Here is a 17,373-nt window from a genome sequence, read left to right on the forward strand (position 1 = left end):
CCTGATTTTTCAATGAAAATAGAACCCAGAATGTGAATCAAGAGATGTAGATAGGAGGATTTCAATTTTTTACTTTCAGTAAACTGCTGCTGGGTAATTTCAACCACTTGAGGCAAAAAGATAGTGGTTTAAAATTTTGCTTTGGGTTTGTGGTTGCTAGATCAATTCTTACAAGTGTGGTGGGGCAGAGAATTAGATTGAAAGCAATAAGCAAAATATAGCCTGACTGCGGAAAGTCAACAGCAAGCGCTAGCCAGCTTAATGTTTGATCCAGCAAGAAATATTTGACATCTTTGGAAGGGCCTAAAGTGATTACATGAAGGAGAGATTGCCTCATCTAGCAGACAAAACTGGGTTTGCAACAATGATCAAATATGTCAGAGCTGACATTCTACGATCAGCCTATCTGCCTCAACTGACACCTTATTTCCTATGTACACAAACTAGAGGTTAGCTCACTCTAACTGCCAATTTGCTCTGGCTCCTTGAGGTGTTCTAAAAATGTCATCGACTCATTATGCTTCGAGTCAAAGCATAACTGGAGCCTTTCATTCACCATTAGATTTTGATTACAACCACCGCTTTGTTGTCTTTGTTGATGGGTGAACAGGAGGCGGTGTCTTGGCATTCCTGTTACTGCTCGGAGTTGTACCTACGTAGGAATAAATCAAAGAAACTTGGATTATGCACACAAAAAGTATGTGCCAAAAGAAATCTAGTAATAAAAAATAGAGAACACAAAATCAGGAAAGAATGATGCCACTTGGTTCTACTTACTTGAGTCAGTAGGCTTCCCTCCAAGAGAAGATCTACGGGACCTGTCTGACCCTGATGTTTGGATGCCGGTAAGTGATTGCCTACGCATTGCTCTTGCATTAGCAGTGAGTGGTAACTTCACATCACTGATAGTGCTCTCCTCCATGATAGGCGACTTGAGTTCCACCGAGTTCTGCAGGTTCCTGTAATTTTGTGCAGAGATCTTCAGATTGGAGCACATTCAAGTCTTACTGTTTGCTTATAATTTAGTAGAATCATCAAATCATGCTCTATTAAATTAAGGTTTCACGCCCTGACATAACTGTCATACAATATTATGCACTTCCAATATGCTGGCTTTAAAAAAAACACAGTCCTGATATGCCAGCATTCCTCATTATGATCAATGTTTGAGTGTGTCATGTTCCAGCTATATGAGCCAGCAATTATAGAAATTAAGGTAAATAAAAGCTAATAAGAACTGAGTTTCACCTACCTTTTCTCTGAGCCACTAATCAGTTTCCCAATGGTTGATCGTAGGGATTTTCTTATTTGAGATCCTTTCCCAATTGTCATCCGAGACTCAGAATGTTCACTTTGCATAACAGCCTGAATGTCATTTCTGGCAAGTACTTGTGGTTCAGGTGTCTTTGGTAGCTGAAGTCTAGGAATTTGTGTTCGACAATCTACCTTCTGTGCTTGCTTTTGAAAGGAAGAACTAGCAGGACTTCGAGGAGCTTTAGAAAAATAAACATCCATTATGGAGCTACCACTGCTGAGATCCCCAAACTGTTTTGTAACTGCTTCTGCTTCTTGGAACTCACTATATTTCTGTACAGACACTGTGCTGGCATGTAAGGACTTACTAACATCTTCAGATACATTTATCTGACTGTTGTCCTTCTTAACATATCTTGGACCTTCCAAGCTCAACCTCCTTGCCCGGGTTGGAACTGATGGGGTTTTTGGTCCTTTCCTGTCTTCACAGTTCATTGCCTTCTCAGACTTCTTCGTGCTACCATTCTCAATGCCCAACCTTCGAGTACGTGGGGGAGTTTTCTCGATTGTTGCTTTTTGTTTCTCAAAGGGAGATTTTGGTTCCTTTATTTTATAGGACAGTGTACTTTGTGCTTCCTTGTTTGCCAATGCTTTCTTGAGGTTTTCAATCTACAAAAATTTGTTCAATATTTACAAAGAGTTGAAATGAAAGAGTTGATATTTACAAAGAGTTCAATATAGCAGCCATTTCTCATTCTTAAGATTTTCATTAAACTAAAGTGTTTTTACTCTCTGTTCATAACCACTCAATCAGAACTATTTCCGAGCAATGAGATGTGTAATCATGAAGAAAACTGGAAAATTTTGTCGAATCACACAATGATTCTAAAAATAAAAGAATTCTTAACGAGCATAAGTTGCATTCAAAATTTTGCATCTGACAATGAAGCCCAGAAAACAGGATGACTAACTTAGCATCTTAATCATTTAAACTGCAAAAGTTTGCATGAAGGCTACGAAAGTAAACAATGAAAATAATCATTGATGCACACATGAGGTGAGCAAGAAAATCATAAAAAGAAAGGTAAAAATGGATATGTTTACCTGTTCTTTGAGCTGCATTACCTCACTGCTCTCTTTATTCAAACGAGCAGCACCAAGTTCCACTGTTGAAACTCTCTGAGCAAACTTCAAAGTACTGATTGTTTCTCCAAAAGAGTCTCCTTCAGGACTCACATGAGCAAACATTAATGTCTTAGCATGTCCACCTAGACAATTCCAGTAAAGGAAGCATCAGCATAAAATTCATAAAATTTGTTTGCAGAAAAAAAAATAACTTTCACTCTAGAAGGAAGCTTCTCAAGTTTGTTACATCTCAATCACATTAAGCGAGATAGACATTATTATAACATGCTTCCTACTCTTGGGTACACATAAGAACCTCAGTACTGATTAATACAACAAAAGAACAGTCTGTGCGTTACTAAAACAATTAAACTAGTGCTTTTGGGAAAAGGGGGTTATAAGATGTGTATATTACAACCTAATGAGTCCTGCAAAAGAAGTGTGAGTTTGCTATTTCTGTAAGGGATGTGAGTATTCTTCTGAGCCAAAGCTGTAATGACATCTCCTAGGCAAGAAAGAGACTTATTAATATATTGGGCCTCTTTCAGCCTATCTCCTGTAACTTCTGATTTGTCCACCCTTTCACTTCCTGCCAGGTCCACCAAATGCAAGCAACTACGGAGCATGTTTCCAGATGCATCTTTACCATGCACATGTACTGTTAGAATACTGCAAAGATAAATCACTCTGTTAACATCTGAAAACAACTTGAACAACCTTTTAATTCTACTTGTGCTTGTTCTATAAATGGAAGCCAATCTTCTTCACTATAATGTAGAAAATGTAACGTAAACTGACCTGTGGGAGCGACTACTTCGATTATTGAGTGCAGTGGAGCAGACAACGCGATTCACCTCTCCGAATTTCATTAGATTAAGCACATCACTAGTGGACTTCACTGTATGCATTGTAGCATCTGGAAGGCTTAACCCATTATCACGGGGGCAGCTATGAATCTCTAATTTGTGCACATTAAGGTTACCAAAATTTTTACATGAAAAGAACATCTGCTAACATTGAATAAGGCAAATAATTCTGTAAGGATGAAAATCAATAAGAAAGGATATTTGGTGGATGATGAATTCTCTGAAAGAAGGTCTCTGATTTGTTCATTATATATCTCGACCATCTGAACTTGAATCTCATAACTTATAATATCCTTCCTTTGATTAGAAATTTCAAAGAGGTCGTTGAGAGCTAGATAATTAATCCCCAAATCCTCAGTTGATCCACCAGATGGACCACTCTGTCAACATAGAGATTTGTCAGGTTAAAGCAAAGGTAAAATCCTTTACTTGAAGGGAAAATCTTTGCAAAGTATGCATAATGTGTAACTACCTTTTATCTTGTGCCATAAGTAAACAGATAAAAAATGAAAAACAAAAATTTCCATTTTGTCCGGCAATGCACTACCAAATCATAGAATTTATCAGATGAAAATTGATTATATTAAAACTGCGCCAAAATGAGCTACCAAGTCTAAATCAGATAAAGGACCTATTATATTTTGCCAGTTTTTGAAGCAAATCAAAGGTCTTACCATAGTATACGTTTTGCCTGATCCAGTTTGGCCATATGCAAAGATGCAAACATTATACCCATCCATGACAGATCGAATCAAAGGTTGAGTGTCCTTAAACACATCATCTGGAATAAGATCCATATGTGTAAAGAAATCAAATCTATATACAAGATAGCATAGCAAATTAACAGTAGACTGACATAATTTTGTTATAATTTACCTTGAGTTGCACTTGGACCAAACACACGATTAAACTGAAAGACTTTTCTTCCATCCTTTTGGGGTTTCAATGGGTCCAAAATCACAAGTGAACCATCCTCTCCAATAAAATCTATTGCATTTCGTGTGCCAGCACAGAAAGCAGGTCTAATTCTGCAGAAAACTCGAATATTTCCTGAAGGAAAACTTTATCAGAACACGATTCAGAGATTCCAAATTAAAATAACACTAAGACGCAAAGAGTAATCCACTATATTTTACCTTTTAAATCCTGAACCATATTATACAACTTCCTGTTCTCTTCCACCACCTTGTAATACTGAAGGGCAGCTGTGGACATCTCTTCTACTTGACTTCCTGAGCCCATGCAAAAGAACAGACCCGTTCAACTCTATATAGAAATTTATGGATAAAATCTTGGAAGATAAAGCTAATGTGCATATACAGATGGAAACTAAGATGCTTTTATCTTATAAGCTCCATATATAAAACGAAAAATTCCTGGCAGTATGAAAAAAAGTGGGAAGTATAATTTATGATACAATTATGTTATGTAGACAATGCATCAAAGTGACTGTGCTTATTTCCTTTTGGGAGTTCAAAAGCATTTAGCTGAACTCATAGCAAGAAAGTATTTGGAACCCATAAGATCTTGGAAGGAATTCAAAAAAAGAATGTATTTGAAGAAATAAAAGTTCAGAGAAAATCTAAACAGCAAAGGTACTCAATTTAGGTACATGATGATTGTTTATTAAATGCGTACCTAGATCTTTCAAATCTACTTGCAATTGCAATTGTAAGTGTTCAAACTCTCTCTTTGTTGTTGACAACAAGGCCTTGAGGTCCTGAAAATAAACATTATAAATAAGAATAGGAACATTTCTTGTTATCAGCGTGGTTAAAAGAACTAGCAGACACTCTTTCTTTCATTCATATTAAACATCTCTACGGTCCAAAATTCCTGTTCACTAGCTTAGTGAACATTCCAAAATTCATGTTATCAGGATGCTTGAAATTTTCCGTGGAAACAAAACCAAGGGTAGCCAAACAAGGCAAACTGATTCTGTAGCCATCTTGAACTGAAGTTCACAAGGCCATTTTTCCTTTAAGTTTTTTTTTTTTCAATTTTGTATACACTAATTACAGATCAAGAGAAGAAGTAAAGAAAACATGTTTCTGAGGACATTATCTTTCTATATGATGCTCTATCACAACTTTTCAGCTAAAACCGAAACTGATTCAGTATAGTTGGACAATATACATCCTTGGTAGACATCATTCTTTTTATTAAATAAGATTCTAAGGCAAGGACTTTCTGAACAAAACCAGTAGGTGCAACTTAAGGAATCTCATAGATTACAATTGTCTAAACATAAAAATAAATCCTTGCACTTTTTATTTGCTGGAATCTCCGATTAGCGGTAGAATGCAACCTTTTGACATAAATTTTTTGCAACTAGTAAATCATAGGTGAAGCAAAAGAAATTCATACCAAAAGTTCTTTTTCCTGCATTTTTAATAAATGCCTGTGGTTGCGATTAGCCTTTTTCGTGCCAGCTCTGGAACCCTGTTAAAAATATGATGCGGAGCTCATCAGGTTTTGCTACGATAAACATTGGAATTAATGGCAATGTTGCACATAAGCAAATCTACAAACAAAAAAGTTGTGACACCAAACATGTGATGGAGAGCTAATTATCTACCTGGTCAAATGAACATAATGATTACTCATGCACAACTACCAACCAAAATTTTAATGAATATTTTCACTTACTTACAAGTTATTTCATTTTACAACCCAAATTGAATATAAAAGCTACACTATTACCATATTTTAAATAAAGGTTTAAAAATTTTCCATTTAAGTGGAAAACATTGAATTTTTCTTGCTTAATATAGATAGCTAAGTTGGGGGCAATGTTATTAGAAACAATTATACACTCAAGGACTGAATATTTTTCCAGCAGACTAGTAACAAAAATTTGTAAGCCTGGAAAATTAAAAAAAACTAAATATCTGGTGAGAATAAAAATAGTATACCTGAAAATGTCCAAATGAAGATACATCCTCTAGAGCCATAGGTGTAGAGTGGAGAGTTGAGCCATTGCTTTCTTTTAAAATACCTTTAAACACTGATTTCAGCTGTTTGGGAACAGAAAGGACATAACTATAATTAGTTAAAGATTATTAAACATAAGAACGGGCAGAAAAAAGAAAAATAGAGAAAGTTTGTTTAAAAGCTAATACATAAATCACAATCTTCTTATGTAAGTACACAAGTGAGTCCATATATCCATGAGTTGGAGTTGAGATCTCTAGGCAGTAAAACACATTTTAGGCCAGCCAAAGAAATAAAAGAAAAGGAATCAGCTGGTACAGTACTAATTCTTTTAAAAAATATCCACTTTTGAATGCTGCTCAGCTGCTTACTCTGGAATTTACTCCAGATAAAGCATTCTTTAGGTAGAAATATCTTTTAGGAGCATATAGAATTCGGAATTAGAGAAGATGAAATTTTTTTCTTGGCTGCCTTGAGCTCACCTCTGGGAATTTATCCTGGAGTTGCTCGTCCAAACAACTTAAAATCATCTTTTTCAATAATTTGACTGAATCCTGTAGCAGAAGAGATTAAGTACAGAAAAAACAGAAATGTCTACAGAAAGTCTAGTTCTTTAGACATACATTTGATTTGTTGAATACGAATAAGGTTAATATACAAAAACAGTTCATATTACCGGATTTCTCTCATGGAAAGAACCCAAAAGGTTGTCATCAACATTTTCCTTTGTGTCAGCCATGTAGTCTGCAAGAACCTTGACAATTGTGCCTATGAACACCATACATAACATAGAATGAGAACAAAAAGTAAAATGCCAAGAAAAAATGTGAAAATCATTAGAGATAACAAAGGTGATAAGGAATTTGATTAACACTCTCTCCAAAACAAATTTCCTCTGACGAATAAATACGTTCAGGTAAAAAGAAAGAAGGTAAGCAGCCAGTAGAAAAATAAGCCTCCCTTTTATTATTATGCTAACCATATAGACTGCAACCAATAGCCATTACACAATGGTTTCCTAAAGGGGCCACACTAATTTGCAGTATTTGACTTCAGTAATTGCCAACAGCTTAAAAACCTAACCTTGCTATAGAAGGCTTGAAAGTTTTTAAAAATCCAAATGAAACCAGAATGCAACTTAAATTTTTGCTACTAATTTCTTGTCTAAATGCATAGTTCATAAGAAGAAATGGGGAAAGAAATACATAAGAATAAAGACAAATCAAAACCTTCAAGCTTTTGGATTTCTCCATTGGAAGTTGGTTGCTTATCACAAATAGCAGACATTTCCAAGCGCCTACAAGATTCCGACGAGGACCGAGAGTGGATTTTAGTGGCAGAATGCATAACCATGGGGGACCTGGTAAGCTTATAATATCCATTCCCATTCCCACAATTAATCTGCTTATATTCATGGTATGACTTCAGGGCTAATATGCAGTCAACAACCTTAGCTGCTGACCCTGCCTCCAAGTTATCCTTAAAAAAAATTAAAGGCCAATAAGTTTTAAATGATTATCACATAAAGATGCAACCAAAAATGCCACTACAATTATTCAATGTAGTGTTGGGAATTTACCCTTTCGAGATCGCAAGCTTCAAAGGCTGGAAGTTTTAGCTCTTCAATGGCAACAAGAAAATTCCTCACATTTTCAAAGTATTGATAGGCTGGTGGTGGCTGGAACTCCCGGGTGAGTGATTGTGCATGTGAGTTACTCTCCACAACCTCAAAAATTAATAGGAAAATGGGTAAATTTAATTAGATAAGAATGAGGCTCCGTAACTAATCCTGAAATCTAGATAGTAAATGTGATGGTACCTTGGGAACTGCACCAGGTTGGATCTTATTAATGACATTGCAAAGAATCAAACCGTTTCTCAAGCAAGAAATGAACTCCTTCTCTGATGGCTGACTTGATATTCCCAGCGGACCAACTAAGGTTTCTAACCAAGCAACAGCCACATATCTTCTCAAAGCTACAAAAATCAGTGAACGAAATGGTATTGTTAAAACCAATTCTTTGAAAAAAGAAAACGAAAAGAAAGAAGAATCTTAAAGTCTTGAATAGTGCATTTTATTTTGAAAAAGGAAATTTATTTGCAATGAAAAAAAAATGGAAACTTTACTTTCTTGTTTCTTTTCCTTCCCTCCTTTGCTAACATAAAAAGAAAAGACGAAAGAAAACCAACCTGCTTCTTCAGCTTTTCTAGAAGCCAAATTGAGGTCATGGAACCCAGTTCTTGTGACGTACTCCATTTCAAACCTCCCAACCTTCTTCTTCTTCTTCCTTTTCCTTTCAAATATCAAACAAACTTATCAGAAACAAAGTTTTTTTTAATAAAAATAAAAATAAAAAAACCCGAGCTTTAAATCATATCATGACAAAGTAATAAACACCCATCACCCCGTTCATCTCCCAATACATTAAAAAACTAAAACTTCTTCCAAAAAGATTTGAAAAAAGAAACATACTTCGGTAATCTTTCTGGGTATATATCTTCCGTTGAGAAAAAAAATGAAGAAAATGACAAAAGCAAAGAGAACCCAGAAGTGGAAAGGAGAAAGAGAAGGGAGAGAAAATGTTGTACTCCACAGTCAAAATAACAATCAAAACCAAAAGGCTGTTTAATTCTCCTTTTTGTGCTCTCTCTCTCTCTGTATTTGCATTGATATTGCAATCTTCTCTCTGTTTTTTCTGTTTCTTCTAATGTTTTTTTAATTCGGTGTTTGGCCCGGATCCGAAGCTCAGGTCTGCAACATCGTAACGTTAAACTTTGCGGGATTTAATTTGAATTCAAATGGGTAGGTCCTCGCGGGGGATAATCTTATCCGTTGGTTTTGCTACGTGGGTCATTCGAATCGACGGATAGGATTTGTCGATGAAGGGAAACTTTCTTGAGTTTTGGGTTGGGCCTTTAAATTTGGGCTTTTTGTTTTTACGATGATTTTTCTTTTGAGAATGGTGGCGACGATTTAAACAGCGCATGGGAGACACTTTCCATATTAACCAACGTGCGTGGCTGACACGAACGGGAGGTGCGAGGGAGATAAAACACAAAACAAGAAATTAGGGATGTTCTGAAAATTAACGTAATAGAATAAATAACAGGCAGCTTTAGAGATTTTCTATGGAAAATTGTTTGATTTATTTCCATGCTTGCTAGGCTTTTTTCATCTTTAGGACTCTAGTGATGGGGCCAATAGTTTAACCATTAACTTATTTTGGTTAATTATTGAGTTAATAAAATTAACATTTTAAATAGAACTATAATTATGTAATAAATAATAAGGTACATAATACACATGGAAATAGTATGGCTACGTTTAATTGGTATTTTTTTATTTTTTATTTTTTGCTTTCAAGAGCAAAAAATTAAAAAAAAAATGCATATGGATACAAAAACAAATAAATTTTTTGAATGATTATACACAAAATATATAATATTTTTTATGAAAAAAATACATGATTCTACTTCTATGTAGACTAATACTGTCATATTTGGTGTTATATTTTAATTATGAGTTTATATTTAATGTGCCTCCTATACACTATCAGTGAATGAGAGATCGCCACCTCATTAATGAATAAATTTTAAAATTTAATAATCCTTAATTGTGAATAAATATAATTTTTTTTTTAACTTTCTATTTTCTTTCTGCCATTGTTTTAAGTTTTTGACACAAGAATGAAAAAAATCAACTAAGGCTTTGTTTCAAAAGCGTGAAAATGTTTTCCAAAAAAGTTTTTCAACATTTGTTCATGTTTGGAATGCGAAAAATGTGGATTTGAGTGTAAAATATTTTCAAATCAACGAGATTAACCTATATTTGTTATTCCCTCACCCTCCCTTCCCTCAGCTTTCCTTACCTTGACTTGCTTACCCTATCTTAACCTAGTTGAATGGCGACCAACAGTAGTAACTTTGGCTACCTCTGTAGCATTTATTCCATCCTCAAACTCTAAGATCTTTTTCGCTATTCTCTCTTTCCTTATTTAAATCAATTCAAGCCCAACTCAAATCTCTATTATCCCTTTTGACAGTCAGCAGTGATGGGTTTAAAATTTTGTATGAGGGGTGGCTATACCACTATTTCAAAACAAGTTGCTTGGTTTGATTAAAAGTGATGAAACTATATCTCAAATTATATATATATATAAAATAAAAAAATTAAAAACTGAAAGGTGGCGATTGCCACCTCGCCACGACCTTTGATCCGTCATAACCTTGTAGTCATTAATTTCCAAAAACCATCTTCATAATGACTCATTATTTGATGTTGTTTTATAGGATTAATATTCCATACCTAACTCAATAGGGTATTCCTATACTTAGAGCAAGCCAAGTGAACTTTGGGATGATATAAGTGGAGTATTATTTACATTTTTTTTCCTTAAACTTTGACATTTTGCTTTCAACTGAATCCACCATAAAACTTTGGTCCGCATCAAGTTGTATAGAATTTGTTGTGTGTCAGCTAGACTATAAATATTTTTTACCTTGTATATAAAATCTAAATCTCAAACCTACTCTTCCATACATTTTCTTGTTGCAATAGAGAAATCGGCTACTAATGGAACTTTCATAAGATTGTTATGCATTATTCTTTGAACTCATTCATCAATAATGTCTCTAAAATGATAAACTCTAGTTCTGACATTATTTGGCCAGTGGTTGGTATGCTTTATGTTGCTTGAAGTGCTTTTTGGTTCTCTTGTTGCTACTACTACATTTGTGTAATCGTTACCTTTGGTTCTGTTGTTGCTACTACTACATTTGTGTAATCATTACTTTTTAAAGAAAAGTCGTTGTTTATATGGAATAGTTATTGATAGTAAAAACTACATAGTTCATAAGCAGCACCAAATATTAGAATCTTGTTTTCGCTATCTCATTCAAATGTTGGATGGGTAAGTTTACACACATATTTTTTTGTTTTTTTATAATGTTTGTAACAATCAAATGAATTACATGCTAATATTATTATTGATTAGAAGTAAAATAACAAATTCTGATAGAAAACGGGGCCTACGTAACAATTACAAGCTAATGTGTAAATAGTACACATGATAATTCATCAAGTGAGTTTTATATTTTAAGATCTAATGAGCATTGCTACATTTCTGCTCACCCTTTTGTTTTACACTTGAGCATATGTTGGAGACCAGGGGATTGGGTGGAATGTGTTGAGTTTTAAGTTAACTAGAATTCTAATTTTTATTTGATTATGATTTTTGTTTGTGTATAATATTGAGTAGTTATATGGTTTTAAACTTCTTGTTCCACATCGCGTTCTAATTTCATTTTACTTTGGACCTTTATATAATAGAAGTGGATCTCTAGGATTTAAAAAAGTGAGTAATGCTTTGGGAGCTCTAAAGAGGGAACACCTTATAAATCTGTTTTTTGCTTTAGGTAGAGTTAGAATGGTTGGGGTGAGTGTGTAAGGGATCTTGGGTTAGTTTGAAAAATCATAAAGGTTAATTTATTGTACTTTAATTTCTCAATAGTAGAAGAACGGTTTCACTCCATAGACGCAGGCAAGAGGCCGAACCACGCAAATTCTTATGTTTATTTATTTGCTTGATTTCTCTGAGTTTTATTTTTGTTGTTTCTTGAATGATTTTCATAACAAATTGGTATTAAAGCTTCAGGTTCAATAAATTATAGATTGAACGAGGATGTCAAAAGTTAATAGTTATTCAAAATTTTCAATTGAGAAGTTTGATGGAAAAACTAGTTTCATGCTGTGGTAAAGACGAATGAAAGATTTCCATATGTAGCAAGGTTTAATGTGCCTTTTGCTAGGGAAGGGTGATAATTCTATTTTATAGAATTATTTTATTCTAATTTTGTTATTAAATATTAGTTAAGTCCTTAATTTTTAATTATAATTTATTTATTTTTAGTTATTTTTATAATTAGTTTATTTTTAAGAGAGTTATTTTAATTTTATGTTATTCTTTTTAATTTGGTTATTATTTATTAGTTTCTATATTTTTTGTAGGAACTAAAAGATATTGAGCTTAATTTTCGAAAGTAAGATTTCGAAAGACTTGAAAGTCTGCTTGCATATGCTTTAGTATTTTGGCCATAACTTGAGCTACAGAACTCCAAATGATGCAATTCTTGGACCATTGAAAAGTTAAGAGATAGAGCAACAATTTCATGAAGATCACTTTACCTAGTTATACATTGAAGATAGAGAAAATTGTATCAAAAAATCACTGGATGAACTATACCGAGAATGAAAATTTGTAAAGATTGACAATTGATTTTTGGGCTTCTTATTACACTTTTAAGCCCAATTAAACCCTAGGTCAACTTAAGGAAGTATAGGTTAAGTTATTAGTATAAATAGGATAGTTTGAAGAACATTAGGGGAGACAACTTTTGGGAGATTCAAGAAGCTAGGAGTTGAGGTTGAAACTTGAAAATTAAGGTGGCAAATATTGTTTTGTTTTCTTCCTTGGCTTTTATTTTTCTTGTTACTCTCAATGGTCGAATTTTATACAATGTTATTTGTTTTTGCAATTATGAGTATATAAATTTCTTTTTCTAGGATTGTAATTGAACTCACATATAATCTAAATTTTTAATCTCTTTCTTATTTATTTTCAATGGGATTTCAATTGTTTATTTAAATTTGTTTTTAATGCTTTTAATGGCATGGCCACCAATTAAATTGATTTAGGAACCTAAACAAACTTGGGAAAGGGAGTTTAGAGTAGACTAAAATTGGGATAGCATATGATCATATTAATTGATTTGCGTATAGGATAAGGAGATACTTATAGGCCATATGTAGTTAGATTAGAGCCTAAACTTAATTAGTTTATTTTAATTTCAATTCACATAGGGATATAGTGTTTTGGTTAAATTAAGTACTTTTATAAGATGAGTCAGGAGATTTTTATAAATAATTTAAGACTCTAGGTTAGCAATTCAACCCATTAAAATAAATTAAGGAAGAGAGGTAAGATTTAGATGAAGTGTGAGGGATATTGTAATCCTAGGCTTGTTTGATTTGATATTTTCTCAAGTTATTATTATTTTGATTTTTCTTGTTGGTTTAAATTTTGGTTAATTAGTTTCAATTAATCAATTAATTTTGAGTGTTTGGATAAGATTAAATTGTTCTAATTTTAGTACTTAGTAAAAGTTTAAATCAGTTCAATGTGGGATCGATACTCTGCTTGCTAATATACTGTTTATTCGATACGTATACTTGCGTAGTGAAATTTTAACTGACAAGTTTTTGGCGTTGTTGCCAGGGAATTGTTTCTAGAACTTTTACTAATACTAATACCAAGCAATTTAGTCTTACTTCAAATTTTATTTTTCTTGTTTTAATATTATATTTTGTTTGTTTGTAGATATCTTTGGTCATTGTATGCAAAGAAGAAATAACTTGAATATTGTTCCTTTTGATTCTAAGATAAAAAGAACTTTCAGAAGACGTCGAAAGGAGAATTTACAAGTTGCAGCTTTAAGTCAGACAATGGCTGAGGATAACAATAACAATGGCAATAATGCCATTAATCTGATTGCCGAAGCAAATAGAGCAATATGAGATTATGTTGTTCCTCTTTTGCAAGGTTTGCACCAAAGCATTAGGAGATGTTCCATCAATGCAAATAATTTTGAAATTAAACCAGCTTAGATTCAGATGATTCAGTCTTCAATCCAGTTTGGTGGGCTACCTAGTGATGATCCTAATTCTCATTTAGTAAATTTCCTAGAGATTTACGATACTTTTAAATACAATGAAGTAATTGATGATGCTATTAGATTGAGAATGTTTCCGTTTTCTTTGAGGGATAAAGTAAAGAGCTGATTTAATTCATTGCCCAATGGGTCTATCACTACATAGGAAGATTTGGCACTAAAGTTTCTAGCAAAATTTTTTTCGCCTGCCAAGATTGCAAAGATGAAGAACGATATCACCTCATTCACACAATTTGATGGTGAGTCCTTGTATAAAGCCTAGGAGAGGTTTAAAGAACTACTGAGAAGATGTCCACATCATGGGATTCCTGATTGGTTGCAAGTTTAGACATTCTACAATGGGTTGGTTGGGTTAATAAAAACCACAATTGATGCTGGTGGTGGTGAGGCATTAATGAGTAAAAATGCTGCAGATGCTTATAATTTGTTGGAAGATATGGCTTCAAATAATTATCAATGGCCTTCAGAAATGTCATGTTTGAGAAAAGCTACTGGAGCTTATGAAATTGATGCACTTGGCAACTTAATTGCTCAAGTAGCTGCGCAAGTGGCTGCACTGTCCAAGAAGTTTGACACACTAGGAGTTCATGCAGTTCAAAATTCATTAATAGTTTGTGAGATGTGTGGAGATGGCCATTCATATGATCAATGTCCATACAATTTTGAATCAGTCCAATTTGTGGGGAACTTCAATAGACAACAGAATAACCCATACTCTAATACTTATAATCTTGGTTGGAGAAACCACGCCAACTTTTTATGGAACAACAATGCAGGGCCTTCAAATCCAAAACCCATCATGCCACCTGGTTTTCAACAACAAGCTAGACCACAAATTTCTGAAAAGAAGTCCCAATTGGAAGAACTTTTCTTGAAATATATGTCCAAGACTGATACCCTAATTCAAAGCTATAGAGTCTCCTTGAGAAACCTTGAGACCCAAGTGGGACAGCTTGCAAACTCTATTAACAGTAGACCTCAAGATGTCTTACCAAGTGATACATAAGTCAATCCCAAAGGTAAAGAACATTGTAATGCAGTTACACTTAGGAGTGGAAAAAAAGTTGGAGGGTTGAATGAAAAATCAATTGAATCTTTAAAAGAGCATGTAGATGACGACAAGGCAATTGTTGAGAAAGAAGTTGAAGTGGAAAAGACAGATAATGGGCAAGCTAAAAATCAAGGGAATTCTGAAGCAAATTATCCTTCACCACCATTCCCACAACAGTTGAAAAAGCAAAAGCTTGATAAACAGTTTGAGAAATTCCTCAATGTCTTTAAGAAGCTCCATATAAACATCCCTTTTGCTGAAGCTTTGGAAAACATGCCAAGTTATGTTAAATTCTTGAAAGACATCTAAACTAAGAAGAGAAAACTGGAAGATTTTGAAACAGTGGCACTTACTGAGGAGTGTAGCCCAATAATTCAGAGCAAGCTTCTACCAAAACTTAAGGATCCAGAGAGTTTTTCTATCCCTTATACTATTGGTAGATTTAAATTTACTAAAACTTTATGTGATTTGAGTATAGGTGTTTCAATCATTCCTTTGTCAATTGTTGAGAAACTTGGACTTAACGAGATACAACCTACCATAGTTTCTTTGCAATTAACAGATAGAACAATCAAGTACCCTGTTGCGATTATCGAGGATGTATTAGTTAAAGTTGGACATCTTTACATTTCGATGGACTTCATTGTGCTTGAGATGGAAGAAGATTTGAAAATTCCTTTAATCTTGGGACAACCATTCTTAGCTACTGCAGGCGCAATCATTGATGTGAGGGAAGGCAAGATAACTTTTTAAGTTGGAGAAAAGGTAGTTAAGTTTAATATTTTCAATGAAAATAAACATCCTAGCTTTACAAATTGTTGCAATAGAGTGGAGTTAATTGATGAAGGCAAAGGTGAACCTATTTCTCCACCTACAATTGAGCAAGCACCAATCTTTGAGTTGAAGCCACCACCTTCTCTTGTGAGCCCCAAGCAATCACCAAAGGAGCATCCCCCACCACCATCTAATTGTCCTTTCGAGATTGGACAACAAGTAATGATGTTTTCTCGATCACACTTCAAGCTTTTTCCATGGAAACGCAAAGAAAGATGGTGGAGTCCTTTCAAAGTAGTAAAGGCTTATCCTTGTGGAATAATTGAGATTTATAGTGAGGATACGGGAACAATCATGGTTAATGGGATGAGTCTCAGACCATATTTCGAGGATGAAGAACTGAAAAAGGGGGTGCTTTAGTCAAGCTAGTGACTATAAATAAGTGCTTCTTGGGAGGCAACCCAAGCTCCTCAACCTTAGTCATTTTCCTCTTTTATTTAAGTTTTGTTAGTTTCAATTTATTTCTTGTGATTTAATTCCTTTTTATGTTTCCTTTTGCAAGTAATTGGTTAACAGAATTTAAAAAAAAGAAAAAACTAAAAAAAAAAAAGTAAGTGTTGCAACGCTCAAAATGAGTCCCACGGCCTTGAAAAGAAGAAAACAAAGCATATGAAATAGAATAGTTGAGCGCCATGGCGCTGGACAGGATAGAATGCTTGAGCGCCTTAGTGCTCAACACTAAGCTCCGTAGCACTGGTAAGGTCCATTTTTTTTAGTTTTAAATATATTTTTTTTCTTCTTTTATTCTTCTTCCCTCTCACATTCTCCAACTGCTTGAAAGCCGATGCTGAACACATTGAGATGGATATGACTACTTTTCCTTCGTTGCCTATGGATTCTGACTCTGAGGACAATTTTGGTGGTGACGATGCAGAGGATATGTAGACTGCAGCTTCGGAGTTAAGGGAGTATTCTTATCTTTTTTTTTTTATTTTCTTTTAGCACATTGAGGACAATGTTTATTCCAAGTTTGGGGGAGTGGTTTAGAATTTTGTTAGTTTATTTTATTTTTAGTTAGCTTTATTTTAAGATATGTCTTACATATTTATGTTTTGCATGTTTTATTGTGTTTCAAAAAAAATTTTGAGATAGTTGCACCACATTCACAATTGTCTCAATCCTAGGATGATATTTTAATTATCATTTGATTATTAGCTTTTGGGAAGCATATAGTTATGATTTAATTTTACGTGATATTCTTGTGTAAGCTTTATTTTAGAATGTGACTTCTAATAATTTGAGCACTATATTCTTTTACTTAGAATTTTTGAGTGATTTAGAGAAATTTTATGTGGATGAAAAAGTATAGTGGAGTCAAGAATTATAGAATTTGTTTGATTTTCTCTTGAGATGAAATCTTAGATAACACTTAGGATAGGAAGTGATTTAGGCCATTTTTGGATCGTTTGAGCCTTTTTGAGCTTACTTTGTTATATTTATCCTTAGTCACCCTTTTTGAGCCTAATTTACTTTTTCTTTATAATTACACAATTATGTTAGCCTTGGCCTGTCTATTTCAATCCAACAATTTGAACCTTTCACCCTCTAAGTATTTAGTTTTTCTAAGGAATTGTTTGAGTT

General features: G+C 33.9%; 1 protein-coding gene and 1 non-coding gene across 2 annotated transcripts; both read right to left on the minus strand.

Moving 5' to 3' along the window:
- Positions 1-121: 121 nt before the first annotated feature.
- On the minus strand, positions 122-8,809 carry LOC18598894 (P-loop nucleoside triphosphate hydrolases superfamily protein with CH (Calponin Homology) domain-containing protein). Its single transcript, XM_088806856.1, has 20 exons — positions 8,653-8,809; positions 8,370-8,473; positions 7,999-8,156; positions 7,759-7,905; positions 7,409-7,658; positions 6,856-6,947; positions 6,662-6,733; positions 6,161-6,262; positions 5,613-5,687; positions 4,884-4,965; positions 4,382-4,477; positions 4,122-4,295; positions 3,920-4,026; positions 3,450-3,625; positions 3,178-3,345; positions 2,798-3,048; positions 2,359-2,522; positions 1,253-1,923; positions 778-959; positions 122-652 (listed from the first exon to the last, which is right to left on the minus strand). Exons 2-20 carry the CDS (start codon positions 8,434-8,436, stop codon positions 570-572), a joined length of 3,117 nt encoding a protein of 1,038 aa, XP_088662982.1. The 5' UTR covers positions 8,437-8,473; positions 8,653-8,809; the 3' UTR covers positions 122-569.
- Positions 8,810-14,106: 5,297 nt separating this feature from the next.
- On the minus strand, positions 14,107-14,213 carry LOC148762798 (small nucleolar RNA R71). The gene has a single exon (XR_016026803.1). It is a non-coding gene; the product is annotated as a small nucleolar RNA R71 (small nucleolar RNA).
- Positions 14,214-17,373: the final 3,160 nt, after the last annotated feature.

Source organism: Theobroma cacao, chromosome 5, assembly GCF_053813885.1.
Source record: "Theobroma cacao isolate CCN51 chromosome 5, ASM5381388v1, whole genome shotgun sequence".
Taxonomy (NCBI): Eukaryota; Viridiplantae; Streptophyta; class Magnoliopsida; order Malvales; family Malvaceae; genus Theobroma; species Theobroma cacao.